At 50.0% G+C, this 15,083-nt stretch overlaps 1 protein-coding gene across 1 annotated transcript in view; it reads left to right on the top strand.

Moving 5' to 3' along the window:
• Nucleotides 1-7,832, top strand: part of Tmem130 (transmembrane protein 130) — a 28,492-nt gene extending 20,660 nt beyond the window's left edge. The window contains exons 4-8 of the mRNA XM_004629707.1: nt 2,308-2,477; nt 3,757-3,841; nt 4,633-4,835; nt 7,230-7,342; nt 7,680-7,832. Of these exons, the coding sequence (XP_004629764.1) occupies nt 2,308-2,477; nt 3,757-3,841; nt 4,633-4,835; nt 7,230-7,342; nt 7,680-7,832 (724 nt within the window). The remainder of the gene's footprint in view (nt 1-2,307; nt 2,478-3,756; nt 3,842-4,632; nt 4,836-7,229; nt 7,343-7,679) is intronic.
• Nucleotides 7,833-15,083: the final 7,251 nt, after the last annotated feature.

The raw sequence follows: 15,083 nt of genomic DNA, 5'->3' as shown, positions 1-15,083 counted from the left end.
GTTCAATCCCCCAGCACCACATGCCAGCCAGCCCCGCCCCCTGGTGGGCTGAGCTCGCCACACACACACAAATAAATAAAATTTTTAAAAAAAACCAACAAAAAACTAGACAGCGTGTCCTCATCTTATTCATCAGATCTGGTGAATCTGGCATTGTGTGGCTTCTGGCTGTTCCCCAAAGCCGAAATGACCATGAAATGACCACGTGAGGAAAATGTTTGAATCAGTTCAGGACATCAGTGCAGCTATGACAGCACGACAAAAGACACAAGCGAGGACTTCCTGAACTACTTCAGAAAGTGGCAAAAATGATGGGCTAAGTGTGTTCAAAGCGAGGGGGAGAGTTTTTTGGGGGGATTCACGGCAGTGCATCTTTTACTGTAAAATATTTTTGATATCTAAACATTCACTCTAGAGTTTGGTCCTCCCTTGTATTATATTTATAGTCATGGTTGACTGCAGTGAAAATGAGATTGCAGAATAAAGTCAGCCGAGGGCAATATCGAGTAGCGCTTTTGTGGAGTACCATAGTGTGATACCAGGCAGTAGTGCCAACTAAGATTGCCAGCTCTGCTGAGTCTCAATGGCTTAAGGTTTTTATTGGGATTTGTGTTAGTCTGCCCAGCTGGGTAATCAAAATCCACAGAGTTGAGGACAAAGGACATTTCTTTTCTCACAGTCCTGGAGTCTGTAAGTTCAAAATCAAGGTGCTGGCAAGCTTGGTTTTGGTGAGCGCTCTCTTCCTGCCCTCCTAGCTGTGTCCTCACATGGTTTTTCCTCTGTGACGGGGTGGGGTGGGGAGGGGAGATGTTGCTCTCTCCCCTTCACTCCCTCCCTCCTTCTCTCCTTTCCTTTCTCCCTTTTGCTAGGACTATACCCAGGGGATCAAGCATCCTAAGCACATGATTTATAAGGACCTACATACACATCCTGAGCCTCTCTTCCCCTCCCTTTCTCTCTCCTTTTTTTCTTCTTCTAGGACTAGAGCTTTATCCCAGGGCCTTTGCACTGAGTTACATTGTCCACCTCTTTCTATTATTATTGTTATTTTGTAATATATTTAGTACAGGGTCTGCAGGGTCTCATTACACGGATCAGACTTGTAGTGATTCTCCTGTTTTCCGATAGGTTCTGGCCCTAGTATGAATTGCTGAGTCATCATTGTGGTCATCTAATATGACTGAAGCCCTTAAAACAAAAGCCCATCTTCCCAAGACCACCTTCCCCCTTGTTCTTTAACTCAGTTCAGGGTGCAGTTTCCTTTCACCCTTCCTGCCACCTCAGGGAAGACTCCTGATCAGCTCCCTCAGGTATATCTAAACATCCCTTCAAACTCCACCCCAGCAAAAGGCCACTAAAGCCTCAGCCTCCTTCCCATTGTTCCAATGGAGAGAATTTTTCATCTTCCCCACCTTCTCTCCCTGTCCTCCAAGATAATTAAGCACCTTTCCTTTTTTCCTTCTGCCTGTTTCTCTGCTGCGCCAGGCACCTGAAAAAACCCATCATTTTCAGCCTCCCAAGGCTGGGATTACAGGTGTGCCACCACACCCAGTCTCAGTGGCCATCTCAGCATGCCCCAGGGGCTGGGATGGTATGGACATGCTGGGGATTGAACCCCAGTCCCTGTGTCTAAAGAATAGTTTTAAAGCTATAACTAGATATAAATTTATAATTTGCATTATTGTTAAGAGAGAAGATAAAATGTTCAACACAGAAAGTTAGAAGGAAAAAACCAACATAGAAGAAGAATGAAAGAATTAATAAATACCAAACACAAATTAGGTCACAGGTGATGGTTCATGCCTGTAATTCCAGCACTCAGGAGGCTGAGGCAGGATGATTGTTGTGAGTTCAAGGCCAGTCTGGGCTACACAGCAAAACCCTGTCTCATGCACCCCTTCCCCCAAAAGAATCGAACAACCTCCCCCAAAATAGGAAGTAGTAGAATTAGCATTTGGGGTTATCTGAGTAAACTAGAACAAGCTCACGGAGCCGACAACCAACACCATACTGAATCATGAAAGGTACAATGTGAATCCCTGGTCCTTGGTAAGAAAATGGATCTGTGGCTAAATACTAGAACAGGGTCCACAGGTGCTGGCATTGGTGACAGCAACCCTTTGGGGTGTTCTGATAGGCTAACACCACAGATGGCCCCTGTCTGTCTCTTGAAGGACATGGGTAGCCGCCTATCACTGTGTAAGCTGCCCCCAGCTCTACTTAGCAAGTATCGTGAATCACTTCCAAGGCCCAGGAAGGGGAAACAACCTGCCGTCTCCCTCCTTCCTCCTCCTTGTCAACTTCCAGGACCCTGCTGGTGACAGAAAACTCCGTGGTCTATTATAACTACTCAATTATTGGAACCTTCACGGTGAAGCTTAAGGTGGTGGCCGAGTGGGAGGAAGCAAAGCCGGATGGCACCTCGAAGGGGATTGTGCAGAAGACTGGTGACTTCTCCACCTCGCTGAAGCTGGAGGGTGAGTGGGTGCAGGGCAAGCAGGTGCAGCCTGACAACCAGGTCCCCAAGGAGCCCCAGGTGCCACCCATTCCAGATTACAGTGGCCCCAGCCTGGCGCTGGGCTCCCTTCTCATGCCCTGTAGTCCTCTCGGTATCTCCTTTGTCCTCCCGGCCACAGACGGGGCACTGGAGCCCATGCACATGGTCCCTTGGCAACCCAGTGGCACAGCCAGCATCTGGCCCAAGCTTGCCTGCTCCCAGAGCCCAAGCGGGCTGCATCCACCTCTTCTGCGCAAGGTCGTCAAAGCATGGTGGGCACCTCAGGCTCCCACATAGGGTGGGGGTGGGGGATGCCAAAGCCCATCTCTCCCTGGATTTGGGCAGGCATGGGACATTTCTTGGTTATTACCAATGGAGTAGTGCTTCTCCAGTGCACAGGCGATGGCTTGGTGACAGTGAGCAGGATACTTGGTCTTTGCCTGCTTCTCCAACTACTCTCTCTAAGCTGCTCTGGCACTTGCTGTTGCTGATGGGGGCAGTGCTCTGGACAGAGCTGTGTGACCCTCCCTGGAAGAGGGACTGTCTTAGTTACAGTTAGGGTATTTGCTGGGACAAATACCCTATACCCAAAATGAAGGAAGCGAAGGTTTATTTAGGTCACAGTTAATGGAGGTTTCAGTCCATACTCGGCTGGCTCCAAGGCAAAGTGGCACATGGCAGAGGGCAGCAGTTCATGGTAGTGGCAAAGAGCAAGAGAGCAAAGGCAGGGCTGGCCAGATAGCTCAGTGAACTAAAGTGCCTGCTTAGGCAGAGTGTTGGGGCCAGGCTTTGATCTCCTGCACCACACAGCTGTGCCACCCCTGTCCCTGGGGTGCACTGAGATGACGATTGAGATTGGGTGTGGTGGCCTGTGCACCTGTAATCCCAGCTCTTGGGAGGCTGAAAACAGGCAAATCACTACGAGTTTAAAAAAAAAAAAAAAAATCAAAGGGAAGAATAGAGACCACAATGGTTACAGAGAGCAAGTCTGTCTCCCTTAAATTGCATTCAGGATATCCGCCCCAGGATGGGTGTAGCACTCACACACATAATCCCAGCAGCACTCACACCCATAACACCAGTGGATCATGAGTTAATCACAAACTCTGTCCCATGACTGCCTGAGGCTTTGGGAGGACAACTAGACACAAGCCATAACAGGGACAGAAGAGATGTCAGGATAGTAGCCACATAGCCCAGAGCCACGGAAGCTCCAGGGTAGCAGTTTTCAGACCTAATGGCATCCCTATTTCTTACAGAAATCCTTCAAGGCATCCAGGTCTTGGGGCCAACCTTGGTTCAGACTTTCCAAAAGACAACTGTGACCCTGAACTTCCTGGGGAGGTAAGTGACCCCTCACACCACGGGTGCCCTGAGGCTTTCTACCCTCTGACAGGTGTTCCTGGGGCCAATCTGTCCTGCACAGCTCCAATCTCAGAGTCCTGGAGAGGTAAGCCATGCCTCTGTCTGCAAGGTGAATTTCAAAAAAGCATGGAGGGAACCAGGCATGGTGGCACACAACTCTAATCCCAGCACTCTGGGAGACTGAGGTAGAAGGATGGTAAGTTTGAGCCCAGCCTGGGAAATTTAGCAAGACCCTGTCTCAAAATAAAAAGTAAAAAGGGTTTGGAGCATAGCTCGGTATAAAGGCCCTGGGTTCAATCCCCAGTACTGGGGTTGGAGCTTAGCGCCTGGAGGATGGGAGGCCATTTGGGCTTGGTACACCTGGTCACTGAGGGGCTGTGTTTTCCTGGGGCCTGAGGTAGTGTGAAATGGGAACACCGGTGGAGCACTCCCTGGCTGGACCTGTGTTTTCTAGCTTCTGAGCCAGTGCTGGCCCTCTTTCTAACCCAGTACGATTCTAGTTGTCCTTAGATCCTGTTAAACTCCATCTCCTCTGGGAAGCCTTCCCTGACTTCTCCCGTGGAGTGCTCCTTGGTGCCCCACCTCTGTGGAACACGGTGTGCACATTTCTGCCTCACTGGCCTGGGATCCCCTCAGGGCCTTGGGGCCCTCTTTTCTGCACCATTGCACTTCCTGCTGCAGAGTGTGAGGTGCTTAGAGTCTGCTTGGACTTGGCCTGTGCCCTGCTCCTCACTGAGCCCTTTCTGAAAAGCTGTCTCTATGCCCTGCAGCCCCCCTCTGACCATGTGCTGGCGGCTCAAGACTGAGTGTCTGCCCCTGGAGGAAGGGGAGTGCCACCCCGTGTCTGTGGCCAACACAGCTTACAACCTGACTCATACCTTCCGCGACCCTGGAGACTACTGCTTCAGCATCCGGGCTGAGAACGTCATTAGCAAGACGCATCAGTACCACAAGGTCCAAGTGTGGCCTTCCAGTAAGTGACACCTCAGCTGCAGTGGTAGTGTCACACAGGCAACCAAACCCCCTGCCACCACCCCCTATAAGCCAGCCTTCCCAAGGCCACCAGCAGCTGTCCCCACCAACACTAGCACCATGAATATAACTCCTCACACAACAGCCAATGCCACCATGGGCCAAATGCCAATACTGCCACCACCAAACACTAGCAATACCATAGCAACCACCTCTACCAACCTCATATCACCACCAAACTCTACCATTACCATAGCAACCAGCTCCACCAGTACCATCTGCAGCCAACTCTACCAACCTCATATCCCCGCCCATCAATTCTACCAAGCACCACAGACAGTAACAATCAACTCTTCTACTACCATTAGTGCACAGGCAGCTAACGGTTCTCCTGGCACCGTCATCACTAGCACCACCCCCTGCATTCCCACCTGATCGCCACCACTGACTCTTCTCACCCACTGCCATAGACACCACCAGACTAGTAGCAGATCCTGAGAAAGTTCCAACTCAGAGCCCTCAGGAATGACGTTTCAGCCAGGCATGATGGTGCAAACCTGTAATCCCAGCACTCAGGAGGCTGAGGCAGGAGGATTGCCGTGAGTTTGAGGCCAGCTTAAGCTACAAAGCGAGTTCAAGGCCTGGCTGAACTACACAGAAAGACCCTGCAAAAAGAAATGGCATTTTAGATGCCTTACCCAGTACTACTTTCATGCTACAAAAGGGGAAACTGAGGTGTGGGACAGCAACAAAACTGGATGTCAGCCTGAGCTCAAACCTCACTACTAGACTCTGGTCCAGTGCCCATCTGTAGGAGTAGGAGTTCCTTGCAGCGATCTGAAGTTCATATCAAACCTGGCTCCTGGGCCTGCCTTCCAGGTTGGCCCTGCAGTATCCCTGGTGGTGTCACTGTCTCTTCCAGTGTCCCCAGTGCTTCTTTGAACCCCTGAGAAAATGCTGCCCTCCAGGCCCTGGCTGAGCTTGTGGGCCTTGTCAGGTGCCCTGGGCCCTACTGCCCTAGAATTGACTGGGCATCAAGGGTCCAGGATTACCTGAATTCTCCAGGGAAGATGGTAATCTAGGTGATCATACCAATCATCTCTCTCTCTCTCTCTCTCTCTCTCTCTCTCTCTCTCTCTCTCTCTCTCCTCTCTCTCTTTCTCTCTCTGACAGGGTCTTGCTGTGTAGTCCAGGCTGGCCTTGAACTCATTATGTACTCCAAGTCCACCTTGAACACATGCTAATCCTCCTGCCTCAGCCTCCTGAGTGGAGGGATTATAAACACGCACTGCCACACCCCCTTTTCATGGGGAGCAGCCTCATTGCAGAGGGTGTGGGGAGAATGGGAGGGAGCCCACACTTCCTGGCCACCCACATGTGCCAGGCACAGCTACATCCCTCCCCTCCATTTCTCTTGATGGCAGCGTGGGCAGTTATGTCAGCACCTGATAGCCTGTTTGGAGCTAGGATTCAAAGCCAGGGCCACCTAGCGGCAGACACGGGGTTTTGCCCCCTCTGCCATGCTGCTTCCAAGCAACAGGCTCAGGAGGAGAGCCCAGGCGGGGGGGGGGGGGGGGGGGGGGAAGGCTATGGCAGAGGTCACCGGGCTGCTTCACAGCTCGGCTTCCCTTCCCCAAGCCCCATCTCCCAAAGGAGGTGGGGGAAGCAGGAAGCAGTGCTGTCTGTCACGGCTTAGACCCAGGCGTCCTACACCATCATTCCTGTCATCTGCTATGGGCCAGGGCCCAGTCACTGCGCCCAGTCCACACTTCAGAGATGGAAAACCTTCTGGCCCCTTTCAGAGATTACTGTTAAGGAACCCATGGACATATTTAAACATCCTCCCCACAAGGCAGGAGTGGTGGACTCACACTTATAATTCCAGTGCGGTGCAAGGCTGAGGCAGGAAGGTGGCGAGTTCAAGCCCAACCTGGGCAACTCAGTGACTTAGCAAGACCCTATCTCAAAAAAAAAAAAAAAAAAAAGAAAAAATTAAATGAAAATAAAAAAGGACTAAGTGTAGCTCAGTGCAAAGGCCCTAGATTCAATCCCTGGGTACTTGGGAAAAAAGAAAAGAAAAAAAAACAGGAAATTTCCACACAGTCCAATTTCTTTTTCTTTTTTCTTCTTCTTCTTCTTTTTTTTTTTTTTTTTTTTGGTGGAACTGGGGATTGGACTCACACCCTTGCACTTGCCAGGGAAGCACTTGTTCCACTGAGCCATCTCCCCTGCCCCTTCCAATTTCTTTTTGCCAAGTCCTGGGTTGGGGTTGCCTAAGAGAGAAGAGAAACCATTGGTGGGGTTGACTGACCTCTCCTGGACTGAGCCAGCCACCTGAGGAGGAGTATTTGCGTGCCAGCTCCCGAGCCCTTTAACACTCCCGTGTCACTCTCAGGACTCCAGCCAGCTGTCTTTGCTTTCCCGTGTGCCACGCTTATCACCGTGATGCTGGCCTTCATCATGTACATGACCCTGCGCAATGCCACTCAGCAGAAGGATGTGGTGGAGGTGGGTGCTCGTAGGGATGGGCCGGACAGTTGGGCCCTACCCAGGAAGGAGCTGAGGCCTGGGGCCAGCCCAGGATGGGTCCTGAGGTTAGAGTGGGGTGGTGTGCCAAGGGGACACCCGTGGACTGTGCTGAGTTGCTGAGTTTCAGCAGCCTCTGACCTGTCTCCTGTTCTTACCCTTATGTACACATGGTGGCAGGTGAGCATTTCTATGCCTCCACCACTAAGATGCTGAGCTGATAAGGCCACATGACAGGGTTCCGGCGGAAGGTGATTGACCCACAGGGTTTTGTTCGCCATACACAGCTGATTTTGACTTTTCTCCCATGTCTGACAAGAACCAGGAGCCACCCTCTGGGGTCAAGTGCTGCTGCCAGCTGTGCTGTGGGCCCTTCTGGCTGGAGTCGTCATCCGAGTACCTGGAAATTGTCCGAGAGAACCATGGGCTGCTCCCGCCCCTCTACAAGTCTGTCAGAACATACACCGTGTGAGCAGCCCCACCCGAACCTGTGTCAGTGTTCACTGATGGTCAGACTGGGAGCTTTGGGCAGGGTAGTGTGTCACTGAGCAGGAGGGGTCGCGTGGCCGAGTGTCCATGCTGGCCATCCATCTGTACAGTCCGGCTGCTGCCGTAAGACCCTTACAGCCACCTCCCCAGCCATCTGCTCATCTGTACAGTGCAGCCCCTGCTGTGAGCCTCTCTCAGTCACCCCACCCCCACCCTGTGCCAAGCAGGACTCTGCCACTTCGCTGGGATTCTACCAGGGTGTCTGGCTGCCCCTCACCCATTCCTCTCCTGTTGGCACATCTGCCATCCATTGGGGACTTACAGCTCCCTCCCTGGGGAGGCCATGTCTATGCCAGAGGCAGAAAGGAGGCCACAGATGGTCCAGAAAACACAGTGGAAGGTCCACACAGCTGGACACGCCTACAGAAAGGAGGGTGTACACTCATACACTCACACACCACATAGAAATCCACACTTGCCATGGATCATCTCCATGATTCGCTTTGTATCTGTTAGGGCTATTGCTGGAGTGTACTTGAACTAGAACTCAGATGAAACCTGACTTTTCCCCTAGGCTGTCTAGCTCCTGGGTTGGGCCTCTCCCTTAAGGATTTGTCTCTATCAACTCTTGTCCCCATTATGAGGCCACCTTGCTCTCTACCTGCTTTCTGGGGGCAGGATGAGTGGTGTGCAGTGTTTTATAAATTTGTTGGCTTTTATCAAATGTCAGGTGCACCATATCCATTGAGCAGACAGCGTTGCAGAAAAAGGACAGGTTGAGGTTGTGGAGGTGTGGGTTCCTCATGTGTGGGTATCAGTCAAGGGGTCCTTTGGCTCCCCAGCTGCTCCCAAGGTGACCTTGGGAAGGAAGGAGCAGGCAGATCAGAGGTGGAGGAGGGGGACCCAGTCCCTCTCATCTCCTCCAGCCTAGTGACAGGGGAGGCAGAACCTCCAGGAGATAGCAAGATGAGGAGGCCCAGGTGTGCAGGCTGGTAGCCTGCAGCTGCTGGAGAGAGACGGGCTGGACCACAGGGGCAGGGCTCTGTCGCTGTACCTATTTGCTCTCAGACTTTGTGCTGAAAATTGTGTTTACATTGTCATGTGGCTCATTCCCATGAAATACTGCATTATTGCTCAATAAAGCTTGAGTACTCTGAGTGTTGCCAAGCACCCCGGATGTAACAGTCTTTCTCTCCTCATGCAAAAGGTGAGGCCTTGCAAATGGCAAGAGTGATGCCCAGACGCAGCAGGGCAGCCCTGCTCTGGGGTCGAGGGCACAAAAGGGAGCCCACCAGGGTTCTTGAAGGTGGGTTCGGGTCCTGGGTGACTTAACACGAAGCCCCATCTTAGGCCCCAGGTAAATGTGAGAACCTGAGTGGGAGCATTGGCCACCCTGGGGGCTGGCCGTGAGTGCAGACCTTCGGGTGCCACCCCATACCCAAGTTAGCCTCTGGGAGGGGCGGCCACCTGCTGTCACAAGCTGCAAGATTTTCAGTGCCTGATCAGAGCTGAGTGCCTCTGGTCTCTGGCAGGCAGGGCATCTCTGGCTGACCTTTGTGAGAACTGCTGGGCTTCGTTTTTGTTCAACTACTGTTGCACTTAGGAATCTGGAATGGGCCTGGGACTGCATTTCTAACAAGTCACTAGCTGCTGTCTGAGGACCACGTGTCCCCATTTGCAAAGACCAGAGTCTGGACCTTGCTAAGCCTTTTCCCTTCTGTAAGAGGCATTGGACTCTCAATGGTTTCTTCTCTCCCACTACCCAACCCCCCAGCAGATATGCCTTAAGCTTCAGAGTGCGTGGGCCCTGAGAGCCAGGGCTGCCCCTCACCCCACTCAGTACCACTGCGAGGCACCTGGAACTTTCCCGTCAACTCCAGCAGCATGGGCTGGAGCCACAGCACCCCGCTTCTGAGCCCCAGGCAGGGCTCAGCTGTTTCAGGGTTTGTGACAAGAATGAGTGGGGGCCCTTGTGCTTTGGATGTTGGAGAAGGATTGAACAATATTTGGTTGGGCCATTCTTGCCTTGATTTACTTTAGTATTCTTAAGAAACCAGGGCCAGGTGGTATTTCAGACATTCCCTGCTGGAATAACGTACAGGTACCTGTTGTCTGTGCATGTGTCTTGCACGAACACAAGGTAAGAAAATGCAGGACCTGCTAGTAGGGGTTGTTCATAGTGCGAAAGGAGCTACAGCTTTTCAAAGACAGGTGAATATTGTTTTGCTGAAAAACAAAATAAACATGGTGGTACATGACTGTGATCCTCATATTGGATGAAGATCTTAACTTGATCACCTGTGAAGACTCCTATTACCAAGTGAGGTCACTTTTCCCAGGTCCAGCACATAATAGGTGCTCACTACAATCTTACTACTACTACTACTACTACTACTACTATTATTATTATTATTATTATCATCATATTTTAACTTGAGAAGGATTCTTTTTTTGGCTGGTTCAGGCTGCCTTAAGGGTGGGTCTGGTGTGGCATGTGGTGCTGGGGATCGAACTGCGGTCCCCTGCTCCTGAGTTTGCCCAAGCAGGCGCTTTAGACAACTGAGCTAACCCGTAAGCCCCTACTACATATACTTTGGATGAATCCTTATCTGTGGATGAGGCAGAAGAGTGGCATTTTGCTCAAGGAAATACCAGAGTTAGCCGTGGATGGTGACACACACCTGTGACCCAGCATTCTGAGAGGCTGAAGCAGGAGGATCAAGATCAGCTCAGGCAACTTAGCAACCTCTTAAGACCCTGTCTCAAATAAAAAACCAAATGGGACTGACAATGTAGCTCGGTGTTAAGGCCCCGAGTTCAATCTGGATTAAAAGGAAAAAAAAAACCAAAAAAAAAACAAAAAAAAAAACAAAAACAAAAAAAAAAAAAAAACACAAAGAATAAGCAAAACAAACAAAAATCTGTGTTTTGTTCCCCCCAAATTATCAGCCACATACAAAGCTGGCTGGAGAGAACCACTGGGGCCAAATACAGAAAACCCAAGAGCCGTAGGAGACATCCCCTGCATCCCCATTCTTGATGAGAGGTGCTGGGAGCAACCGTACCATGCTACAGTCCTGGTTTATTGCAGGTAAATGTGGATCCTATGACCACAGTGGAGTCACGAGAGAATCAGGTGATTATTTATTTATTTATTTATTTAGTATTGAGGAACCCAGGGCTTTGCATATGCTAAGAACATGCTCTTTCACTGGACTACACCCCGGCCCCAACCGTTGTACTTTTGCTCACACTGATAACCATATTTTCCAGCCAGGTATGGTGGTGGTGCGTAGCTATAATCCCAGCACTCTGGGAGGCTGAGGCAGGATAGCAAGTCTGAGCCCATCCTGTCTCAAACAAACAAAACAAAACACAAACTATCTACCTTTAGGAAAAAAAAAATGCCTTACAAGCACTCAGTGGGATTCCACCTGCCCTGGACAGAATGGTGTATGTTAGGAGGGGCCTATGATTTCAAGCCAGATACAGTTAAGATGTGTTCCCATCAAAAATGTGGACAATAAATAAATAAATTAAAATAAATAAATAAATAAATGAGGACAAACAGGGGCTGGTGAGATGGCTCAGTGGTCTAAAGCACCTACTTACAACAAGCTTAGCAAAACACAGGGACCGCGGTTCAATCCCCCAGCACCACAAGCCAGCTAGCCCCGCCCCCTGGTGGGCTGAGCTGGCCACACACACACACACACACACACACGCACACACACATAAATAAAATTTAAAAAAAATGTGGACAAACAAACATACACAGTGGATTGGGCTAAACACTCTTGCTGACACATCCATAGCCACCTGGAACTGTAAGGACCTAGGGTCTTTGCAGGTGGAGTCAAGTTAAATTAGTCCAGATTAGGATGGGTGCCGGCCCAATGACAAATGTCCTTACAGGAAGAGAGATGAGTTTGGACACAGATGCATATGTAAGGTAGACAGCTGTGTAACAGTAGAGGCAGAGATGGGAGTAAGGCATGTTACTTAGCTTTCCTGTCACTGGGACATAACATCCAACGCCCACACTGTAAAACAGGAGAAGTTTATTTGGCTCATGATTTCAGGAGATTCAGTCCATGGTGTACTGGCTCCAAGGCAGGACGTCATGGCAGAAAGACACGATAGAGCAGAGATGCTTAGTTCTTGGATACAGGAAGCAGGACAGAGAACAGTGCCAGAGAGGAAGGGGCCGGGGACCAGATATGATCCCCAAGATCAGACTTCCGGATCCCATCTAGACACACTCAGAAGTGTTCTGTGCTAGGGGGAGGGAGATAGCTCAGAGGCATAAGCACCTACCTGGCAAACACAAGGTCTTGAGTTTGATCCCAGGACTCACACGCTGGAACTTGGAGTGGTGGCACAAGCCTGTATTCCCAGCACTGGGGAGGTTTGAGACCATCCTGGGGGGCTACGAAAGTGTGGCCTAAACTGCACAGTGAGACCCTGTCTCAAACAAACAAACAGTGTTCTGTGCTAATTCCATAGGTATTTCTTAATCAAATCTTATCAACACCAGGATTAATAGTCACATGAACCAAGAGATGCTAAGGCTGTTGGAAAACACAGGGACCCAGTTTGTGGGACTTTATCACTACTGCCACAGAAAGGAATCTCTTTCCCTGTGTCAATTCTGGCAGCTCCATCTCACACATGACCTTTTTATCCAACAGGGAATTGTCTAAATTAAACCCAGAATTTCAGCTGGACAGGCTGGTCCACACCTGTAATCCCAGGACTGTTTGTTTCTTTTCTTTTTGAGACAGGGTCTTACTATGCAGCTTAGGCTGGCCTCAAACTCACTTTGTAGCCCAGGCTGGTATCGAACTTGCAGCAATCCTCCTGCCTCAGCTTCCCGAGTGCTGGGACTACAGGCATGTGCCACCACACCTGGCTATCCCAGGATTCTGAAATGCTGTGGCAGGGAGGTGGCAAGCTTGAGCCCAGCCTGGGCAACTTCTTAGTGACTTAGCAAGTCTTGGTCTCAAAATTCAAAGAAAACAATACAGAATCCAGCTGCTTGTTTCTGACTCTACATCGAAGTGACTGTGGTTAATAATAATGACTTACTGTTTTTTTTTTTTTGCGGAACCGGGGATTGAACTCAGATCCTTGCGTTTGCCAGTCAAGTGCTTATCCTACTGATCCATCTCCCTGGCCCCAAGAGATTTCTATTTCTTTCTTTCTTTTTCTTTTCTTTTTTTTTTTTTTTGTTTCAGAACCAGGGATTTGAACTCAGACCCTTGCACTTGCCAGGCAAGCGCTTATTCTACTGAGCCATCTCCCTGGCCCCTGACTTACTGATTTTTGAGACAAGGTCTCACTAGGTAGTACCGGATAGCCTTGGACTCACTTATGAAGTCCCAGGCTGTCCCCAAGCACACAGCGATCTTCCTGCCTCAGCTTCCCAAATGTTGGGGTTACAAGCATGCACCACCGTGACTGGCAATAATGTGTTTTTTAAAATTGCCAGAACAGTGGCTTTGGACTACTCTCTCCACAAACACACAATATACACATGAAGTGGTAGAAATGCCAGCTACCTGGACTTGATCCTTTAACACCTCACGAACACATATTGAAATGTCACTGTACTCCGTAAATATCCATCCACCCCAAATATTCACATTACATCAGTTTTTTAAAAAACCACTCTAGCACCCTGCCTTCCTCTTCCCCAACCCTTCAAAGTCACTCCTCTTAGAATAAACCCAGTGTTCTTGTGGGGACATCAAGTGCCCCACACCTGGCCTGTGACTCACTGTCTTGCCCTCGGGGTCCTGCTGGATTGCACCTGGCTGGTCCCCCTGGCCAGGTATGGACAGGGCTCCCCCCCTGCTCCTTCACTCATTTTAGTGCTACCCACTTTCCTCTCCTACCTGCCTCTTCCCTCCAGCATTCATCCCCCCTAACATCGCCTCGCCCCAGTATTGGGAGTTGAAGCCAGGAGGACATTCACACTGAACTCCACTCCCAGCCCTTTTTATTTTTTGAGACAAAGTCTCCTAAGTTACCAAAGTGATTTAGGCTGGGCTTGGACTAGTGATCCTCCTGCCTCAGCCTCCAATAGTGCTAGGATTACAGGTTTGCCCTACTACACCCAGTGATCTAACTATAGGATTTCTGTGTTCAATCTTTCCCTCCAGACTATAAACTTAAAGACGGAGTTTTGCCTATTTTGCTCATTATTTGTAATTCCAACATCTAGGACAATACTTAGTGCATAGTGGGTACTCAATAAATAGTGTGGACAGGAAGGAAGGAGGGAATTGCAACCTCACAGTGGTGTGTAGGAGAGGAAAGAGTCTAAGGACTCATTGTCCCTGTAGGTTATTTAGAACAGCAGGCCTCAGCCTTTTGGGCGCCAGGGACCAGTTTCACAGAAGATAGTTTTTCCATGGAGGGGGCTTTGGTGTGGCTGTGGATGGGTCTGGGAAGGTTCAGAGGAGCGTGCAGCCTATACCCTGTGCTACAGAGTTTGCAGCAGCGGCCACACTCCCCTGAGACTTTAATGCCGCACTGATTAGACAGGAGCTGGAGCTCAGGCCCTGATAAAAGCCACGGGAGTGGCTATAAATACACATGAAGTTTCCTTCCTCTGCTGCTCACCTCCTGCTTTGTGGCCTAGGTTTTTTTTCTTTTTTTAATATTTGGTACAGGGTCTCACTATGCAGCTTGACTCATAGTGATCTTCCTGTCTTCAGCCGTCCCAGCGCTGGGATTACAGGCGTGTGCCACCACGCCTGGTTTCATGGCCCGCATGGTGCACTCAAGTAATTGAACTTGGGTCCTTGCGCTTGCCAGGCGGGTGCTTAGACCTCTGAGCTACCTCCCCAGCCCTGGAATTTTACTCTTTCTGCCATAAATCTAGGCTCCGAAGCGACTGTTAGCAGTATTTGTGATGTTGCTCTCAATAGAAATCGCTGCGTGTTGTGATTACCACAGATCCCTCAGAAATATCATTCATGTGACCATGCTGTTGAAATTGGTTGTTTTTTGACCTGCTGTTGGATGTCACTTAGAGCAGTGCATACATTGCTGACCTTGTTTTGATAACTGTGTTTCAGGATAGTTGTTTTCCTCTGCAGTCCTAAATCCTATTATTTTGTATTTTGCTGCTGAAAAATATTCTTTAGAGAGCGTGACCTGATATAAAGGGGTTCGTGGTGCTAAGGTTGTCAAGTCCTTGTTGGTGTACCCAGAGACACCAACCTGG

Source organism: Octodon degus, unplaced genomic scaffold (genome assembly GCF_000260255.1).
Source record: "Octodon degus isolate 3935 unplaced genomic scaffold, OctDeg1.0 scaffold00031, whole genome shotgun sequence".
Classification (NCBI taxonomy): domain Eukaryota; kingdom Metazoa; phylum Chordata; class Mammalia; order Rodentia; family Octodontidae; genus Octodon; species Octodon degus.
This window is presented reverse-complemented; position numbering and strand designations above follow the sequence as displayed.